Source organism: Lacerta agilis, chromosome 14 (genome assembly GCF_009819535.1).
Source record: "Lacerta agilis isolate rLacAgi1 chromosome 14, rLacAgi1.pri, whole genome shotgun sequence".
In the NCBI taxonomy this organism is placed as follows: domain Eukaryota; kingdom Metazoa; phylum Chordata; class Lepidosauria; order Squamata; family Lacertidae; genus Lacerta; species Lacerta agilis.
This window is the reverse complement of record NC_046325.1, coordinates 22612221-22627562: the sequence shown is the minus strand read 5'-3', so window position 1 is coordinate 22627562 and position 15342 is coordinate 22612221. Positions and strand designations below refer to the sequence as shown.

Below are 15342 nucleotides of genomic sequence, written 5' to 3'. Positions count from 1 at the left end.
ACGGTAGGTTGCCAGGAATGGATAAGACAAGGAAAGTTCTTACCAATGCTTTTTATTCAATATTCACAGAGAGAGGCTTAGAAATGCAGTCTCTTGGAGTAATGTTCTTGGAGTAATGGAGTGAAACCCCACCCCCTCTGTCTCTCCCACTTCCTCCTGAGTCATTGCTATGGGTGCTGGAAAGGGCCTTTTGCCTTTGAGCTCTTTGCTCTCCTACTTTCAAGGCCTGCCGTGTTCTGGGAGGGGGGAGTCTGGAATGCTTTCTGAAGATACTGAGTCCATCAGTTGTCTCTCCCATGGTGCTTCTTCATCTTCTTCCTCCTCCTCTCCCATTATTTCCCAACTTTCCCCCTCATCTGCCTCTGAGCTGTAACCTCCCTCAACCCCCTGTTGTAATTCTGATCTGTCTCCTTCTTCTCTGGAAGGGTCAGGCTGGGGAGGCAGTCTCCACCATTCTTCCTCTGCCCAGTCCCTGACATCTGGCCTACAATAGGCTGAACCCAGTCACCAGACCTTTCTTTTGTTCTGATCAGTGGAAGTTAAATTTGTTCAGTTCAGCTGCATTTACATCACAGTGGGAGCAGAAAAAGAACCTATTTTCCAAGGATAGGTACTAGGGTGGGGGTGTTCAGTGAAAGGACCCTGAATTTAAAAGGCAATACTTCTTCTTTTTTACAACTTCTTTTGTTTTTGAACATACAAAAATACAATGACCATTAAACCTAGCATAGTAAACATTATCATAAACATTTCAAAAGAAAACATTATTAAAAGGAGTCAAATATAAACTGCACATTTCAAACAGCATAATTAGCAAGAAAACAAAATATTGTTATAACCTTTCTTCACAAGATTGCCGGAGTGCTCCTTTCAACAAGAAACTGAGCCTTTAATGGAAGACACTGCCAATAAAGATACAGCTGACACATTGTGTTTCAGCTTTTAAATTTCTGCTGGAAACTTTTCTATTCCATCAGGTTAATGCTGACAATGAAGGATATATCATTCCATAATACCTGATTTCTGATTTTAACATCTCTATGTGGTTTTTATTGTATGATTTTATGCATATTTTGTGAACCACTCTGTTGTTTTGAATGAATAGCAATATATAAATATGCAAATGAATAAACAGCTGAGATTTTTATTCTTATTCTCCCCTTGCTATCTAAAGTTCATCATATAGGGGGATGCCACATGAGGGTCTATCTACTTGTTATACCTGAGTCTTATACAGACAGAACAATCAAGCATTCTGTAAATATGGATGTGTTGTGCCACCTAGGCGAGCCCCAAACATTGCCCATACCAACTAACTTCCCTCCCTTATATCCACTTGTAGACATCAGCTGAAAGGGAGCTGCAGATATGAAGGCTTGCTCCCTACAATGTTCATATTTACATGTGGTTGACAGGAGGGGCAATCCAGAATATGTGATGTAAGTGGTGAGGATTTTCAGTGCAACTCCACTTCCCAACTATGTGCTGATAGACTGGGAGCAATACGGCAAATGGAAAAGGGGGGGGGAATCTGTCACATCCAGTACATGAGGATGCTTAGGTCTAAAGCAGGGATGGGGAAACATTTTCCAGCCAAGCTCCACATTACATCATTGTCAACTTTCAGGGGCCACATGCCACTGCTGGATGGGGCCAGAGACAACACTGGGTATAGCAGTGAATGTGAATTTTACCTCTGTAAAGTAGGCTAGTTTCTACACACTCTCACACCTCTCTGTATCCCCCATCCAGCCAAAAAAAAGGAGACATTATCAGAGCTCAAAGGAACATTCCAGCCAGGGAAAACACTCAAAGGTGTGAAACAGGGTTGGAGAAGGGATTTGGTTGGTAAGGATGTGTGGCCCATGGACAGTCTCAAGAGCCAGGAAGAGAGGCCCAAAGGGCTGCATTTGGCCCCCACAATTGAGCATCTAAAGGATCCCAGTAAAAAATCCTCCCATCCTCATTGGGGGCACATGCTCCCATTCCTTTATAAAGTATATAGATAAAACATTTAATCCCACTTTTCCTAGGATGAAGGAAAAATAGAAAGCACCCGTTCTTCTCCAGTGGCCCCTTTCTCTCCAGTGCACACATTCCTCCAGCTATGTGGCTCCACTCCCACTTGGGCTAAATATAGACTTAATGCCACGTGCACTGGAATCATAACAAAGGGGAAGTTGTGGCCACGTCAAAGCCATCTGCCACCTTACCTGTCATATATGCAGGTTTATAGCACCTAGACACAAATGATTGATTAAGAACAAGTGAAAATCTATGGTACCTGCAAGAAATAGGTATATAGGTAAGGTCAGTTGAATAAAACTATGTTTTTATAAGCTTATATCTCCAAGAAGTAAAAATTAATTCAAATATTAATAAATAGAAGCTTTTGTGGAGATTAAGGTAGAAGGTTTTCACTAGGGAATTCACTACGATCATCAGTGTTACATAGGTTTTAGGTCCTCCAGGTTTCAATAGGAAATTGCAGTGCTATACACAACAAATCTTCAACACGAATCTTGCAACACCCCAATTACTATCAGCTTCAGCATGTACGGCTAGCACATAGGGAGAATGGATGTTCTGGGAAGCTACAGATAGTCACCCCTGGACTAAAAATCTATATTCATGAAGTAAACATGCAATGTAAGCCTACAATCCAAGGTACACTTTTCTGGGACTAATTCCAATTCAATGCAGTAAATTCTGAGTAATTCTGAGTAAAAACAACAACATAGGACCAGACAAAACTTATGCGAGCCATCTAGGCAACTGAAACTGTTACCTAAACTGGAGAATGGTTTTTCTCTAAGAACTGGGGGGAAATATTGGCCAGAAACTTCCAGAATGCCATTTTGAGTTCCTTGTTTCTTATGCTATAAATGAGTGGGTTCATTACTGGTGGCACCATGCAGTAGAATGAAGAAACCAAGAGGTCAAATGCTGATGGGGAGCTGGAGGTTGGTCTGAAATAGACAAAGTTACCACTTACCAAAAACAGGGAGATAACAATAAGATGAGGCAAACAAGTTGAGAAGACTTTTTGCTTCCCATGACTGGATGGGATTTTCAGGACTGCTCTGAAGATCTGAACATAAGAAAAAGCAATAAGAGCAAAGTAGATGAAGGCTAAACAAGCTCCAAAAGTCAGAACCCAAATCACAGTGATATCCGAGTCAGAGCAAGAGATCTTTAGTAGCTGTGGGATTTCACAGAAAAACTGATTGAGGACATTAGAACAGAATTCAACTCTGAATGTTGTTCCAGTGTACATTGTTGCAAAGAAAAGTCCTCCAATCCATGCACTGGTTGCCATCTGAATGCAGGCTTTCTTGTTCATGACAGTCTCATAATGCAGTGGATTGCAGATGGCAACATAGCGATCATAAGCCATAACACCAAGGAGGAGATAATGAGACAACATGAAGAAAACAAGGAAGAATACTTGACAGGCACATCCAGAGTAAGAGATGGTTTGGGTCTTCATCAAGGAATTTGCAATGGACTTGGGAACTGTAACTGATATGGAGCCAATGTCTTGCAATGACAGGTTGGCCAGAAAGAAGTACATGGGTGTATGAAGCTGGTGGCTGTAGAAGATGACTGTGATGATCATAATATTTTCTGTGAGGGCCGCCAAATATATTATGACAAAAAGGTTGATGTGAAACATCTGCACCTCCCGAATATCAGGGAATCCATGTAGAAGGAATCCACTTACTCTTGACTGGTTCATCATTGTGTCTCAGACTTTGGTGCCTAGGAAAGGGAAGCTACCACACTACTTCTTTCTCTTTCAGTTGTGTTCGGAAATCTTTCTCTCTGTACTGAATGTGGTGAAGGGTGGAATGTATGGCAATGAGCTTTATCAATGTCTCACCTATAATTATACACAGGAGGTTTAATTCTCACAAGCCTTCTACATACAGCTCAGCAGATGTGGATGAGATGTTTATTTGAGGGTTGAGATGCAGCTATAATGACCATGATACAAAGTTATGCTTTGGCTTATGTAAGGGGCTTGCACCAGAGTGGGGTGTTTTTGGTTTTTGTATTTTTTTAATGTTCCTAAAGCAATTTTCTCTATGGCATGACCCTGTGTGTGTAGTGGGTTGCTGGCTGTTGCTATTTAAATTAACACATCTACATAGGACTGCAATCCTTTACACAACTATGTGGGATGAAGTCCTATGGAACTCAGTGTGACTTAATTCTAAAAAGACATGTATAGGACATGTATTGTATTTTGGTATTTGTTGGAGGCCGTCCAGAGTGGCTGGGGAGACCCATAATGGGGGATTTCAACTATCCTGATATTTGTTGGATGTCAAACTCAGCCAAGAGCACAAGGTCAAACAGATTCCTCACTGGCCTTGCAGACAATTTCATTGTCCAGAAAGTGGGAGAAGCAACAAGAGCCATTTTAGATCTGGTCTTAACCAATAGTGATGACTTGGTAAGTGGGGTAGAAGTGGCAGGATCATTAGGTGGGAGTGATCATGCTCTTCTGGAGTTTATTATACAGCGGAAAGGAGCAACCAAGCATACTAAGACTCAAATTCTAGACTTTAAGAAAGCCGACTTCAGAAAATTTAGGGAAATGCTGGGTGTGATCCCATGGTCAGTAATACTAAAAGGGAAGGGAGTCCATGATGGATGGGAGTTTGTTAAAAGGGAGATATTAAAAGCACAACTTCAAGCAGTACCAATGAGACGAAAACATGGAAGGTGCCTAAAGAAGCCAGGGTGGCTATCTAAAGAACTTTTAACTGATTTAAGATTTAAAAGGGATATGTACAAAAAATGGAAAAAGGGGGAAGTCACCAGAGAGGAATTCAAACAAATAGCCAGCAAGTGTAGAGACAAAGTCAGAAAAGCTAAAGCACAGAATGAACTCAGGCTTGCTAGAGAGGTTAAAAGCAATAAAAAGGGCTTTTATGGGTATGTCCGTAGCAAAAGGAAGAACAATGAAACAGTGGGGTCACTTAGAAGAGAAGATGGTGAAATGCGAACAGGAGACAGAGAAAGGGCAGAACTCCTCAATGCCTTCTTTGCCTCAGTCTTCTCCAAAAAAGAAAACAATGCCCAACCTGAAGAACATGGAGCAGATGATTCAGCGGGGGAAACACAGCCCAGAATAAGTAAGGAGGTAGTACAGGAATACTTGGCTAATTTAGATGTATTCAAGTCTCCAGGGCCAGATGAACTACATCCAAGAGTATTAAAAGAACTGGCAGAGGTGATTTCAGAACCACTGGCAGTAATCTTTGAGAATTCCTGGAAAACAGGCGAAGTCCCAGCAGACTGGAGGAGGGCAAATGTTGTCCCTATTTTCAAAAAGGGGATAAGAGAAGACCCAAACAATTACCGCCCAGTCAGCCTGACATCAATACCAGGAAAGATTCTAGAGCAGATCATTAAGCAAACGGTCTGTGAGCACCTAGAAAGGAACGCTGTGATCACTAAAAGTCAGCATGGGTTTCTGAAAAATAAGTCATGTCAGACCAATCTGATCTCATTTTTTGACAGAATTAAAAGCCTGGTAGATGAAGGGAACGCTGTGGATGTAGCCTATCTTGATTTCAGCAAGGCCTTTGACAAGGTGCCCCATGATATTCTCGTAAAGAAGCTGGTAAAATGTGGGCTAGACAATGCTACCATTCAGTGGATTTGTAACTGGCTCACTGACCGAAACCAAAGGGTACTCATTAATGGCTCCTCTTCATCCTGGAGAGAAGTGACTAGTGGGGTGCCACAGGGTTCTGTCTTGGGCCCAGTCTTATTCAACATCTTCATCAATGACTTGGATGATGGGCTTGAGGGTAACCTGATCAAGTTTGCAGATGACACCAAATTAGGAGGGGTGGCTAATACCCCAGAGGACAGGATCACACTTCAAAATGACCTTAACAGACTAGAGAACTGGGCCAAAGCAAACACTTCCATCCACGACTTGATTGTGGATGGTGGACTTGACCTGGCATGTGTAACAGAGACTTGGTTGGATGAAGCGGATGGGCCTGTCCTTGCCGCTGCTTGTCCACCAGGTTTCTCTTGCACACAGCAACCCAGGCCATCTGGGCGGGGAGGGGGGGTTGCAGTGATTTTTAGGAAGTCATTAGTTTGCACCAGGCGTCCTATTGGGAAGACCCAGTTCTCTGAGTGCATGTTCTGGAAGTTGGGCAATAGGGGCAGTACAGGATTCCTTTTGGTGTACCGACCTCCCCGCTGCACCAAGGATTCCCTGCCCGAGCTGCTTCAGGTCGTGGCGGATGTTCTCCTGGAGTCACCTAGTTTGGTCGTCCTAGGGGATTTTAACATCCATGCCGACACGACCTTACAAGGGGCCGCTCGGGACTTCGTGGAAAGCATGGCCTCCATGGGGCTGTCCCTGAATAAGTCTGGTCCAACTCATAGCCGAGGACATGCCTTAGACCTGGTATTCACCTCTATGGATGTTGGTGATCTGACATTAAAAAAAAGTGAAACTAAAGAAGTGCCATGGTCAGATCACTTCCTGGTACAACTGGACTTCTCCGCAACCCTTCCCCTCTGCAGGGAGGTGGGACCAATTCGGATGGTCCGCCCCCGCCACTTAATGGATCCAAATGGTTTCCAGAGAGTGGTAGGGGATACTTTATCCCATGTTGATGGCCTTTCAGCCGATTCCCTGGTGGCCCGCTGGAATGTGGAGCTAACCAGGGCTATTGACTGTTTGGCTCCGAAGCGCCCTCTCCGGTTGCATGGAGCCCGGACAGCCCCGTGGTTTTCCCCGGAGCTGAGGGCGATGAAACAATCGTTGAGACGGCTAGAGCGCCGGTGGCAGAAAACCCATTCTGAATCCGACCGAACACAGGTTAGAGCTCAACGTCGAGCCTACCAAGTGGCGATAGCGACGGCGAAGAAGACTTTCTTCACCGCCTCTATTGCATCTGCGGAAAATAGCAGCAGGAGACTCTTTCAGGTGGTTCGGAATCTATCGGAGCCACCTTCGTCATCGGGGCCTGGTAGGGACCCCAAGATCTCCTGCAATGCGTTTGCAAAGTTTTTTGCAGATAAAATCGCTCAGATTCGGAAAGAGATAGACTCCACCGTGGGAGCAGGGCCAGGGCGGGAGAGTGCCAGAGTCCTGTCTAGTCCAGTTGCGTGGGATCAATTTCAGTCTGTTACCTCCGAGGATGTGGACAGGCTGCTTGGACGAGTGAAACCAACCACCTGTCTCCTTGATCCTTGCCCATCCTGGCTTCTAAAAGCTAGCCGGGAGGGGCTGGGTGATGGGCTGCGCGGGGTGGTGAATGCTTCCCTCTGTGAGGGAGCCTTCCCAGCCCCGCTGAAAGAGGCGGTCATTAAACCGCTTCTTAAAAAAACATCTTTAGACCCGGCCAATATGGCCAACTATCGCCCAGTCTCAAATCTACCATTCTTGGGCAAGGTGATTGAGAGGGTGGTTGCTGAACAACTCCAGGCACGCCTGGAAGAAGCGGACCATTTGGATCCCTTCCAATCGGGATTCAGGCCTCACCATGGGACTGAAACCGCCTTGGTCGCGCTGGTCGATGATCTCCGGCGGGCTAGGGACAAAGGTGAGAGCTGTTTCCTAGTTCTGCTGGATCTCTCAGCGGCCTTTGACACCATCGACCATAACATCCTTCTAGACCGGCTAGAGGGGTTGGGAGCTGGAGGCACTGTTATACAGTGGTTCCGCTCCTTCCTCCTGGGCCGTGTTCAGAAAGTGGTGGTGGGGGATGAGTGTTCAGACCCCTGGGCTCTCACTTGTGGGGTGCCTCAGGGTTCTGTCCTCTCCCCCATGCTTTTTAATATCTATATGAAGCCGCTGGGAGAGATCATCAGGGGGTTTGGGCTGGGTGTTCATCAGTATGCGGATGATACCCAGCTCTACCTCTCTTTCAAATCAGAACCAGTGAAGGCCGTGAAGGTCCTGTGTGAGTGCCTGGAGGCGGTTGGAGGATGGATGGCGGCTAACAGATTGAGGTTGAATCCTGACAAGACAGAAGTACTGTTCTTGGGGGACAGGAGGAGGGCAGGTGTGGAGGATTCCCTGGTCCTGAATGGGGTAACTGTGCCCCTGAAGGACCAGGTGCGCAGCCTGGGAGTCATTTTGGACTCACAGCTGTCCATGGAAGCGCAGGTTAATTCTGTATCCAGGGCAGCTGTCTACCAGCTCCACCTGGTACGCAGGCTGAGACCCTACCTGCCCGCGGACTGTCTCACCAAAGTGGTGCATGCTCTGGTTATCTCCCGCTTGGACTACTGCAATGCGCTCTATGTGGGGCTGCCTTTGAAGGTGACCCGGAAACTGCAATTAATCCAAAATGCGGCAGCTAGACTGGTGACTGGGAGTGGCCGCCGAGACCACATAACACCGGTCCTGAGAGATCTGCATTGGCTCCCAGTACGTTTCCGAGCACAATTCAAAGTGTTGGTGCTGACCTTTAAAGCCCTAAACGGCCTCGGTCCTGTATACCTGAAGGAGCGTCTCCACCCCCATCATTCAGCCCGGACACTGAGATCCAGCGCCGAGGGCCTTCTGTCTGTTCCCTCACTGCGAGAAGCAAAACTACAGGGAACCAGGCAGAGGGCCTTCTCGGTAGTGGCGCCCGCCCTGTGGAACGCCCTCCCATCACAGGTCAGGGAAATAAACAACTACCTGACATTCAGAAAAAACCTGAAGGCAGCCCTTTTTAGGGAAGTTTTTAATGTTTGATATTGTTGTATTTGGTTTCTGTTGGAAGCCGCCCAGAGTGGCTGGGGAAATCCAGCCAGATGGGCGGGGTACAAATAATAAATATTATTATTATATTATTATTATTAAGATGAATTTTAACAGGGAGAAATGTAAAGTACTACACTTGGGCAAAAAAAATGAAAGACACAAATACAGGATGGGTGACACCTGGCTTGAGAGCAGTACATGTGAAAAGGATCTAGGAGTCTTGTTAGACCATAAACTTGACATGAGTCAACAGTGTGATGCAGCAGCTAAAAAAGCCAATGCAATTCTGGGCTGCATCAATAGGAGTATAGCATCTAGATCAAGGGAAGTAATAGTACCACTATATTCTGCTCTGGTCAGACCTCACCTGGAATACTGTGTCCAGTTCTGGGCACCACAGTTCAAGAAGGATACTGACAAGCTGGAACGTGTCCAGAGGAGGGCAACCAAAATGGTCAAAGGCCTGGAAACGATGCCTTATGAGGAACGGCTTAGGGAGCTGGGTATGTTTAGCCTGGAGAAGAGAAGGTTAAGGGGTGATCTGATAGCCATGTTCAAATATATAAAAGGATGTCATATAGAGGAGGGTGAAAGGTTGTTTTCTGCTGCTCCAGAGAAGCGGACACGGGGCAATGGATTCAAACTACAAGAAAGAAGATTCCACCTAAACATTAGGAAGAAATTCCTGACAGTAAGAGCTGTTTGACAGTGGAATTTGCTGCCAAGGAGTGTGGTGGAGTCTCCTTCTTTAGAGGTCTTTAAGCAGAGGCTTGACAGCCATCTGTCAGGAATGCTTTGATGGTATTTCCTGCTTGGCAGGGGGTTGGACTGGATGGCCCTTGTGGTCTCTTCCAACTCTATGATTCTATGATTCTAAGATGGGCGGGGTATAAATAATAAATTATTATTATTATTATTATTATTATTATTATTATTATTATTATTATTATTATTCTGGTCATGAAATTGGTTTTCTTTGTTGCCTACCCCTTGCCAAAAACTTCTAAATCAAAGCAAGTAATAATAGATCAATAATAGCAAATGAATCCCACAACACTTACATGTTGTATATGATTTAAGGCTAGAATCCAAAGAACAATATAGATTGCTTTATGCTCCATAGTGAGGGTTGTAGGCCTACTTGTTGCATTAGAGCTATGTTCATCTTTTTAACATAGCTAGAACAGAATGACTTCTAAGAGAGAATTCCACATTCTACTTGTTCAATTTGCATTTTTTTGTATTATGAAAAACAATAATAAAAATCTCATTTTGTTGTTGTCGTTCAGTCGTGTCCGACTCTTCGTGACCCCATGGACCAGAGTATGCCAGGCACGCCTATCCTTCACTGCTTCCCGCAGTTTGGCCAAACTCATGTTAGTAGCTTCGAGAACACTGTCCAACCATCTCATCCTCTGTCGTCCCCTTCTCCTTGTGACCTCCATCTTTCCCAACATCAGGGTCTTTTCCAGGAAGTCTTCTCTTCTCATGAGGTGGCCAAAGTACCGGAGCCTCAACTTCAGGATCTGTCCTTCTAGTGAGCACTCAGGGCCGATTTCCTTGAGAATGGATAGGTTTGATCTTCTTGCAGTCCATGGGACTCTCAAGAGTCTCCTCCAGCACCATAATTCAAAAGTATCAATTATTCGGCGATCAGCCTTCTTGATGGTCCAGCTCTCACTTCCGTATATTACTACTGGGAAAACCATAGCTTTAACTATACGGACCTTTGTTGGCAAGGTGATGTCTTTGCTTTTTAAGATGCTGTCTCATTACATGGGAGTAATCAATCAAATTTTCCTTGGATTACCACTGATTCAGTGGTAAAGAGCAAGCCTCCCCAGGGGAAACAGCACTGAAAACTTAAAACCGCTCAGAAGCCGCATAAAATGCAACATTAATTTACACTATTTCAGACCTTGCTCTGTTACAAAACAGGAAGAACATTGTCCTAGATATAAATGTGCAGGCTGAAAGAAACCTCTGTATGTTGCCAATCACAAGGAGTAGAAGAATTGTTAACAATTTCACTTTCTGGCATTCACATCAAGCAACTTATGATCCAGTCCTGGTCAAAATTAGATGATGATGCATGGGCTGCTCCCATATTTTCATTAAGCATTCAACTTCATTTGTTTGGTTGAATTTTCCACATAGATTATTCAATGTCTGCTGTTTATTGAGCATACTTTCTGATTTTCTGATGCAGAAATTATATGAAAGGCATGGAAAACTTCAGACCCAGGGTCAAATTTATCTACCCCTCAGCACTCTCAGGCCATATTCCCGAAAATGGTCACAATCCCACACCAGCCCTTCTGTGCATGCTCCTTTAACCTTTTTCTTTGGCTGGCATACATTCTTGAAATCAGTGGTTTTGGGTTACCAGATGGATACCAGAGAAGAGTGTCCAAGTGCATGTAGAAACTAGCCTGTTGTGGAAAGCTAAAGCTCACATTTTTTACTCTGGCCTCTTTTGCTGCAGGTGAGGCACACCATTCATTAGTGGCTCCGGGAAACTTGCACAGAAGGGAGTGCAGCCCTCAGGCGAAAAAGCTTACCCATCCCTGTTATACAACATCCACTGCTTATTAAATGTTCCTCTTCATTTGTTCCTGTAAGGAGCGAAGAACAGTGGTGTGTAGACATGGGTATGGGAGTTAAATCCCAAAGCTTTTTTTTTTATCCCTATCTTTGAACCTCGTGGTCTGTGAGGCTGCTTCTGCTTGTAAAGAAGCTGCAGATTTTTATGAATTCATCCAAACCATCCATGCCCCTTTTGCTGCATCCACAATCTCATCACTTCTCACTGGCTGAGTGTATAATTTGTCATACAAAGTATGGCCTTTTGCAGAGACTGCAATAACCCTAAGGCCTCTTCTCCCTCATGTGCAAATGAAGAAGAAGAAGAAGAAGAACTTTCTACACCAGCCCTTTCTAGGAATCAGTTCTGTGATCATCTTTTCTCAGAGACCAAGACATGCTTAGTCATTTATCATCTGGTGACTGTTCAATGTCCTCATCAGGTTGCATGGTGGAGGGACCCATGGTTGGTAATGTTTGTGTTTGGTACAGGCAGCAAAATGCATTGGGTTGGCCCTGTGAGCTCCCTGAAAACCATATTTACAACTAGAAGCTGGAGCCATAATCCATCCAATCATAAAATGCCTTACGACCTCAAACCTTCTGGATCCAGGAGCTGTTCCCTCCTCCTCCTCCTCCTCCTCCTCCTCCTCCTCCTCCTCCTCCATCATCATTTCATTTCTATACTGCTTAAGAAGAAGAAAAATCCTCAAACTAGTTTACAACACATTGAAACATCAAATGAAGCAATGCAGAATAGAAAATTACACAAGAAAGGTAAATATATGATATACATTCAAAGCAACATAATTAACAGGGAAGTAATATATGATTTTTAAAATTTCCAAATAAAATATTGGAAAGGATGTCAACTACAGATGCACATTTAACACATTAAGGTTCACAAAAAATCTTCTTTTATTTATGAAATTTCTATACCGCCCTTGATCTGAGGATCACAGAACAGTTTACAATATAAAAACACAAAAATCAATAGTGTAGTAAACATTACCTTTGAAAAGAAAACATTACTAAAAGAAGTCAAATACAAAATGCTGGGATCAAGACACAATAGAAAACACCTGTTCTTCCCCGATGGCCCTTTTCTGTCCAGTCTCCACCTTCCTCTGGCTATGACTCAACTCACAGTTCTTCTAAATATAGACTTACTGCTACGAGCAGTGCTGGGATGTGGAATCATAACAAAGGGGAAATAGTGACCACATGAAAGCCATCTTCCACCCTACCTGTTCATATATGCAGGTTTATAACATCTGGACACAAACGATTCATTAAAAACTAGTGAAAATATATGGCACCTGCAAGGACAGGTGTATATAGGTAAGGTCAGTTGAATACAATTATGTTTTTTATAAGCCTATATCTCCACTGCAAGAAGTAAAAATTAATTCAAATATGAATGAATATAAACTTTCATAGAGATTAATGTCAAGGATTTTCACATGTTCATATTACGCATTCAGAACTAATATCAGTGTTGAATAACTTTTAGGTCCTCCAGGTTTCAATAGGAAATGCAGGTTATAAACAATAATCTCCAGTAACCCAATTACCATCATTTCTAACATGTATGGCTACTAGAGAGGGAGAATGTATGTTGTAGTCCAACAGCACACGGAAAACCACAGATACTCACCCCTGGTCTAAAGACATATGAAGATGAAGTAAACATGTGATACAATCCAATGTACACTTTCCTGAGACTAGAATTCCTATTCAATGTAGTGATATCCACTTCTAAGTAAGCAAAGGATTGAACAAAACTTATGCACACCATCTAGGCAACTGAAACTAATCCTAAAATGGAGAATGGTTTTTGTCTAAAAATTGGGGGAAAATATTTACCAGCAACTTCCAGAACGCCATTTTGAGCTCCCTGTTTCTTATACTATAGATGACCGGGTTCATTACTGGTGGCACCATGCAATAGAACATAGAAACCAAGAGGTCAAATGCTGATGGGGACCTGGAAGTTGGTCTTAAATAGACAAAGGTGCCACTTACCAAAAACAGGGTAATAACAATAAGGTGAGGCAAACAAGTTGAGAAGACTTTTTGCTTCCCATGTCTGGATGGGATTTTCAGGACTGCTCTGAAGATTTGAACATAAGAAAAAGCAATAAGAGCAAAGTAGATGAAAGCTAAACAAACTCCAAAAGTCACAACCCAAATCACAGTGATATCCGAGTCAGAGCAAGAGATCTTTAGTAGCTGTGGGATTTCACAGAAAAACTGATTGATGACATTAGAACAGAACTCAACTCTGAATGTTGTTCCAGTGTACATTGTTGAATAAAAAAGTCCACCAATCCATGCACTGGCTGCCATCTGAATGCAGGCTTTCTTGTTCATGACATTCTCATAATGCAGTGGATTGCAGATGGCAACAAAGCGATCATATGCCATGACACCAAGGAAGACGTAATGGGACATCATGAAGAAAACAAGGAAGAATACTTGACAGGCACATCCAGAGTAAGAGATAGTTTGGGTCTTCATCAAGGAATTTGCAATGGACTTGGGAACTGTAACTGATATGGAGCCAATGTCTTGCAATGACAGGTTGGCCAGAAAGAAGTACATGGGTGTATGAAGCTGATGGCTGTAGAAGATGACTGTGATGATGATAAGGTTTTCTATGAGGGCCACCAAATATATTATGACGAAAAGGTTGATGTGAAATATCTGCACCTCCCAAATATCAGAGAATCTGTGCAGAAGAAATCCATTTGCTCTTGATTGGTTCATCATTGTGTCTTTCAGACCTTTGTTTGGTGCCCAGGAAAGAAAGCTGCTATACTACTTCTTTCTCATTCTTTCTCATTCAGCTGAACCAGGAAATCTTTCTTGGCAAACATGCTTTGATTATTTGTGATTACTTGTCCAAAAAAGCTGGTGCCTCCTCCGTTGCTACATCATCCACCTTGCCAAGAAGCCTACCCTGCTGATGTGTTCTACCTGCATGCCTGTCTTTTGGAAAGAGAAGCCAAAATGAAAGAATACTTCGGTGGCGACTCTCTGACTGCCCTCCCTGTCATCAAGACTAATTCCAACCAATTTAATCTCTATCACTGAAGGGCAAATATTGGAGACTTAGCTATTCTACAAAGGGTTGAAATGGTTAGCAATGAGCTTTATCAATGTCTCATTACTAATTATACCCAGAAGGTTAAATTCTCATGAGTCTTCTAAATACAGCTCAGCAGAGTTGGATCACCTGTTTATTTGAGGGTTTAGGTGCAGCTGTAATGACTATGATACATAGTTCTGCTTTGGCTTATGTAAGGGGTTTGCACCAGAGGGGTGTGTTGTTTTGTTTTAATTATTTTTCACTAAAGAAGTTTTCTCTATGGCATGACCCTGTGCGTGTGTTGTGGGTGGTTGGCTGTTGCTATTTAAATTAACACATCTACATAGGACTGCAATCCTCTACACAACTATGTTGGATGAATTCCTATGGAACTCAGTGTTACTTAATTCTAAGAATACATGTGTAGGATTATGCTGTAAAATCCTCTTCTGCTCATGGTTTTCTTTGTTGCCTACCCGCTGCCAAGAAGTTCTAATTCGAAGCAAGTAATAACAGATCAATAATAGCAAATGAATCCCACAACACTTACATGTTGTATATGATTTAAGGCTAGAATCCACAGAACAATGTAAATTGCTTTATGCTCTATAGTGAGGGTTGTATACCTACTTGTGGCATTAGAGCAGTGTTAATCTTTTTAATATAAAACAGAATGACTTATAAGAGAAGACCCCACATTTTACTTGCTCAATTTGCATTTTGTAACCATTTTTTGTATTATGAAATACTTTAATAAAAAATCTCATTACATGGGAGTAATCAATCAATTTTTCCTTGGATTACCACTGAATCAGTGGCAAAGAGAAAGCCTCCCCAGAGCAAACAGCACTGAAAACTGAAAACCGCTCAGAAGTAGCATAAAATGCACCATTAATTTACACTATTTCAGACCTTGCTCTGTTACAAATAC

The 15342-nt window shown here is 43.2% G+C and overlaps 2 protein-coding genes across 2 annotated transcripts; both read right to left on the bottom strand.

Annotated features, from left to right (window-relative positions):
• Positions 1-2788: 2788 nt before the first annotated feature.
• LOC117057714 (olfactory receptor 14A16-like) lies at positions 2789-3742 on the bottom strand. The gene has a single exon (XM_033168554.1). It carries the CDS (start codon positions 3740-3742, stop codon positions 2789-2791), a length of 954 nt encoding a protein of 317 aa, XP_033024445.1.
• A 9396-nt stretch (positions 3743-13138) lies between these two features.
• Positions 13139-14092, bottom strand: LOC117057713 (olfactory receptor 14C36-like). Its single transcript, XM_033168553.1, has one exon. The coding sequence runs from the start codon at positions 14090-14092 to the stop codon at positions 13139-13141; it is 954 nt and encodes a 317-aa protein (XP_033024444.1).
• Positions 14093-15342: the final 1250 nt, after the last annotated feature.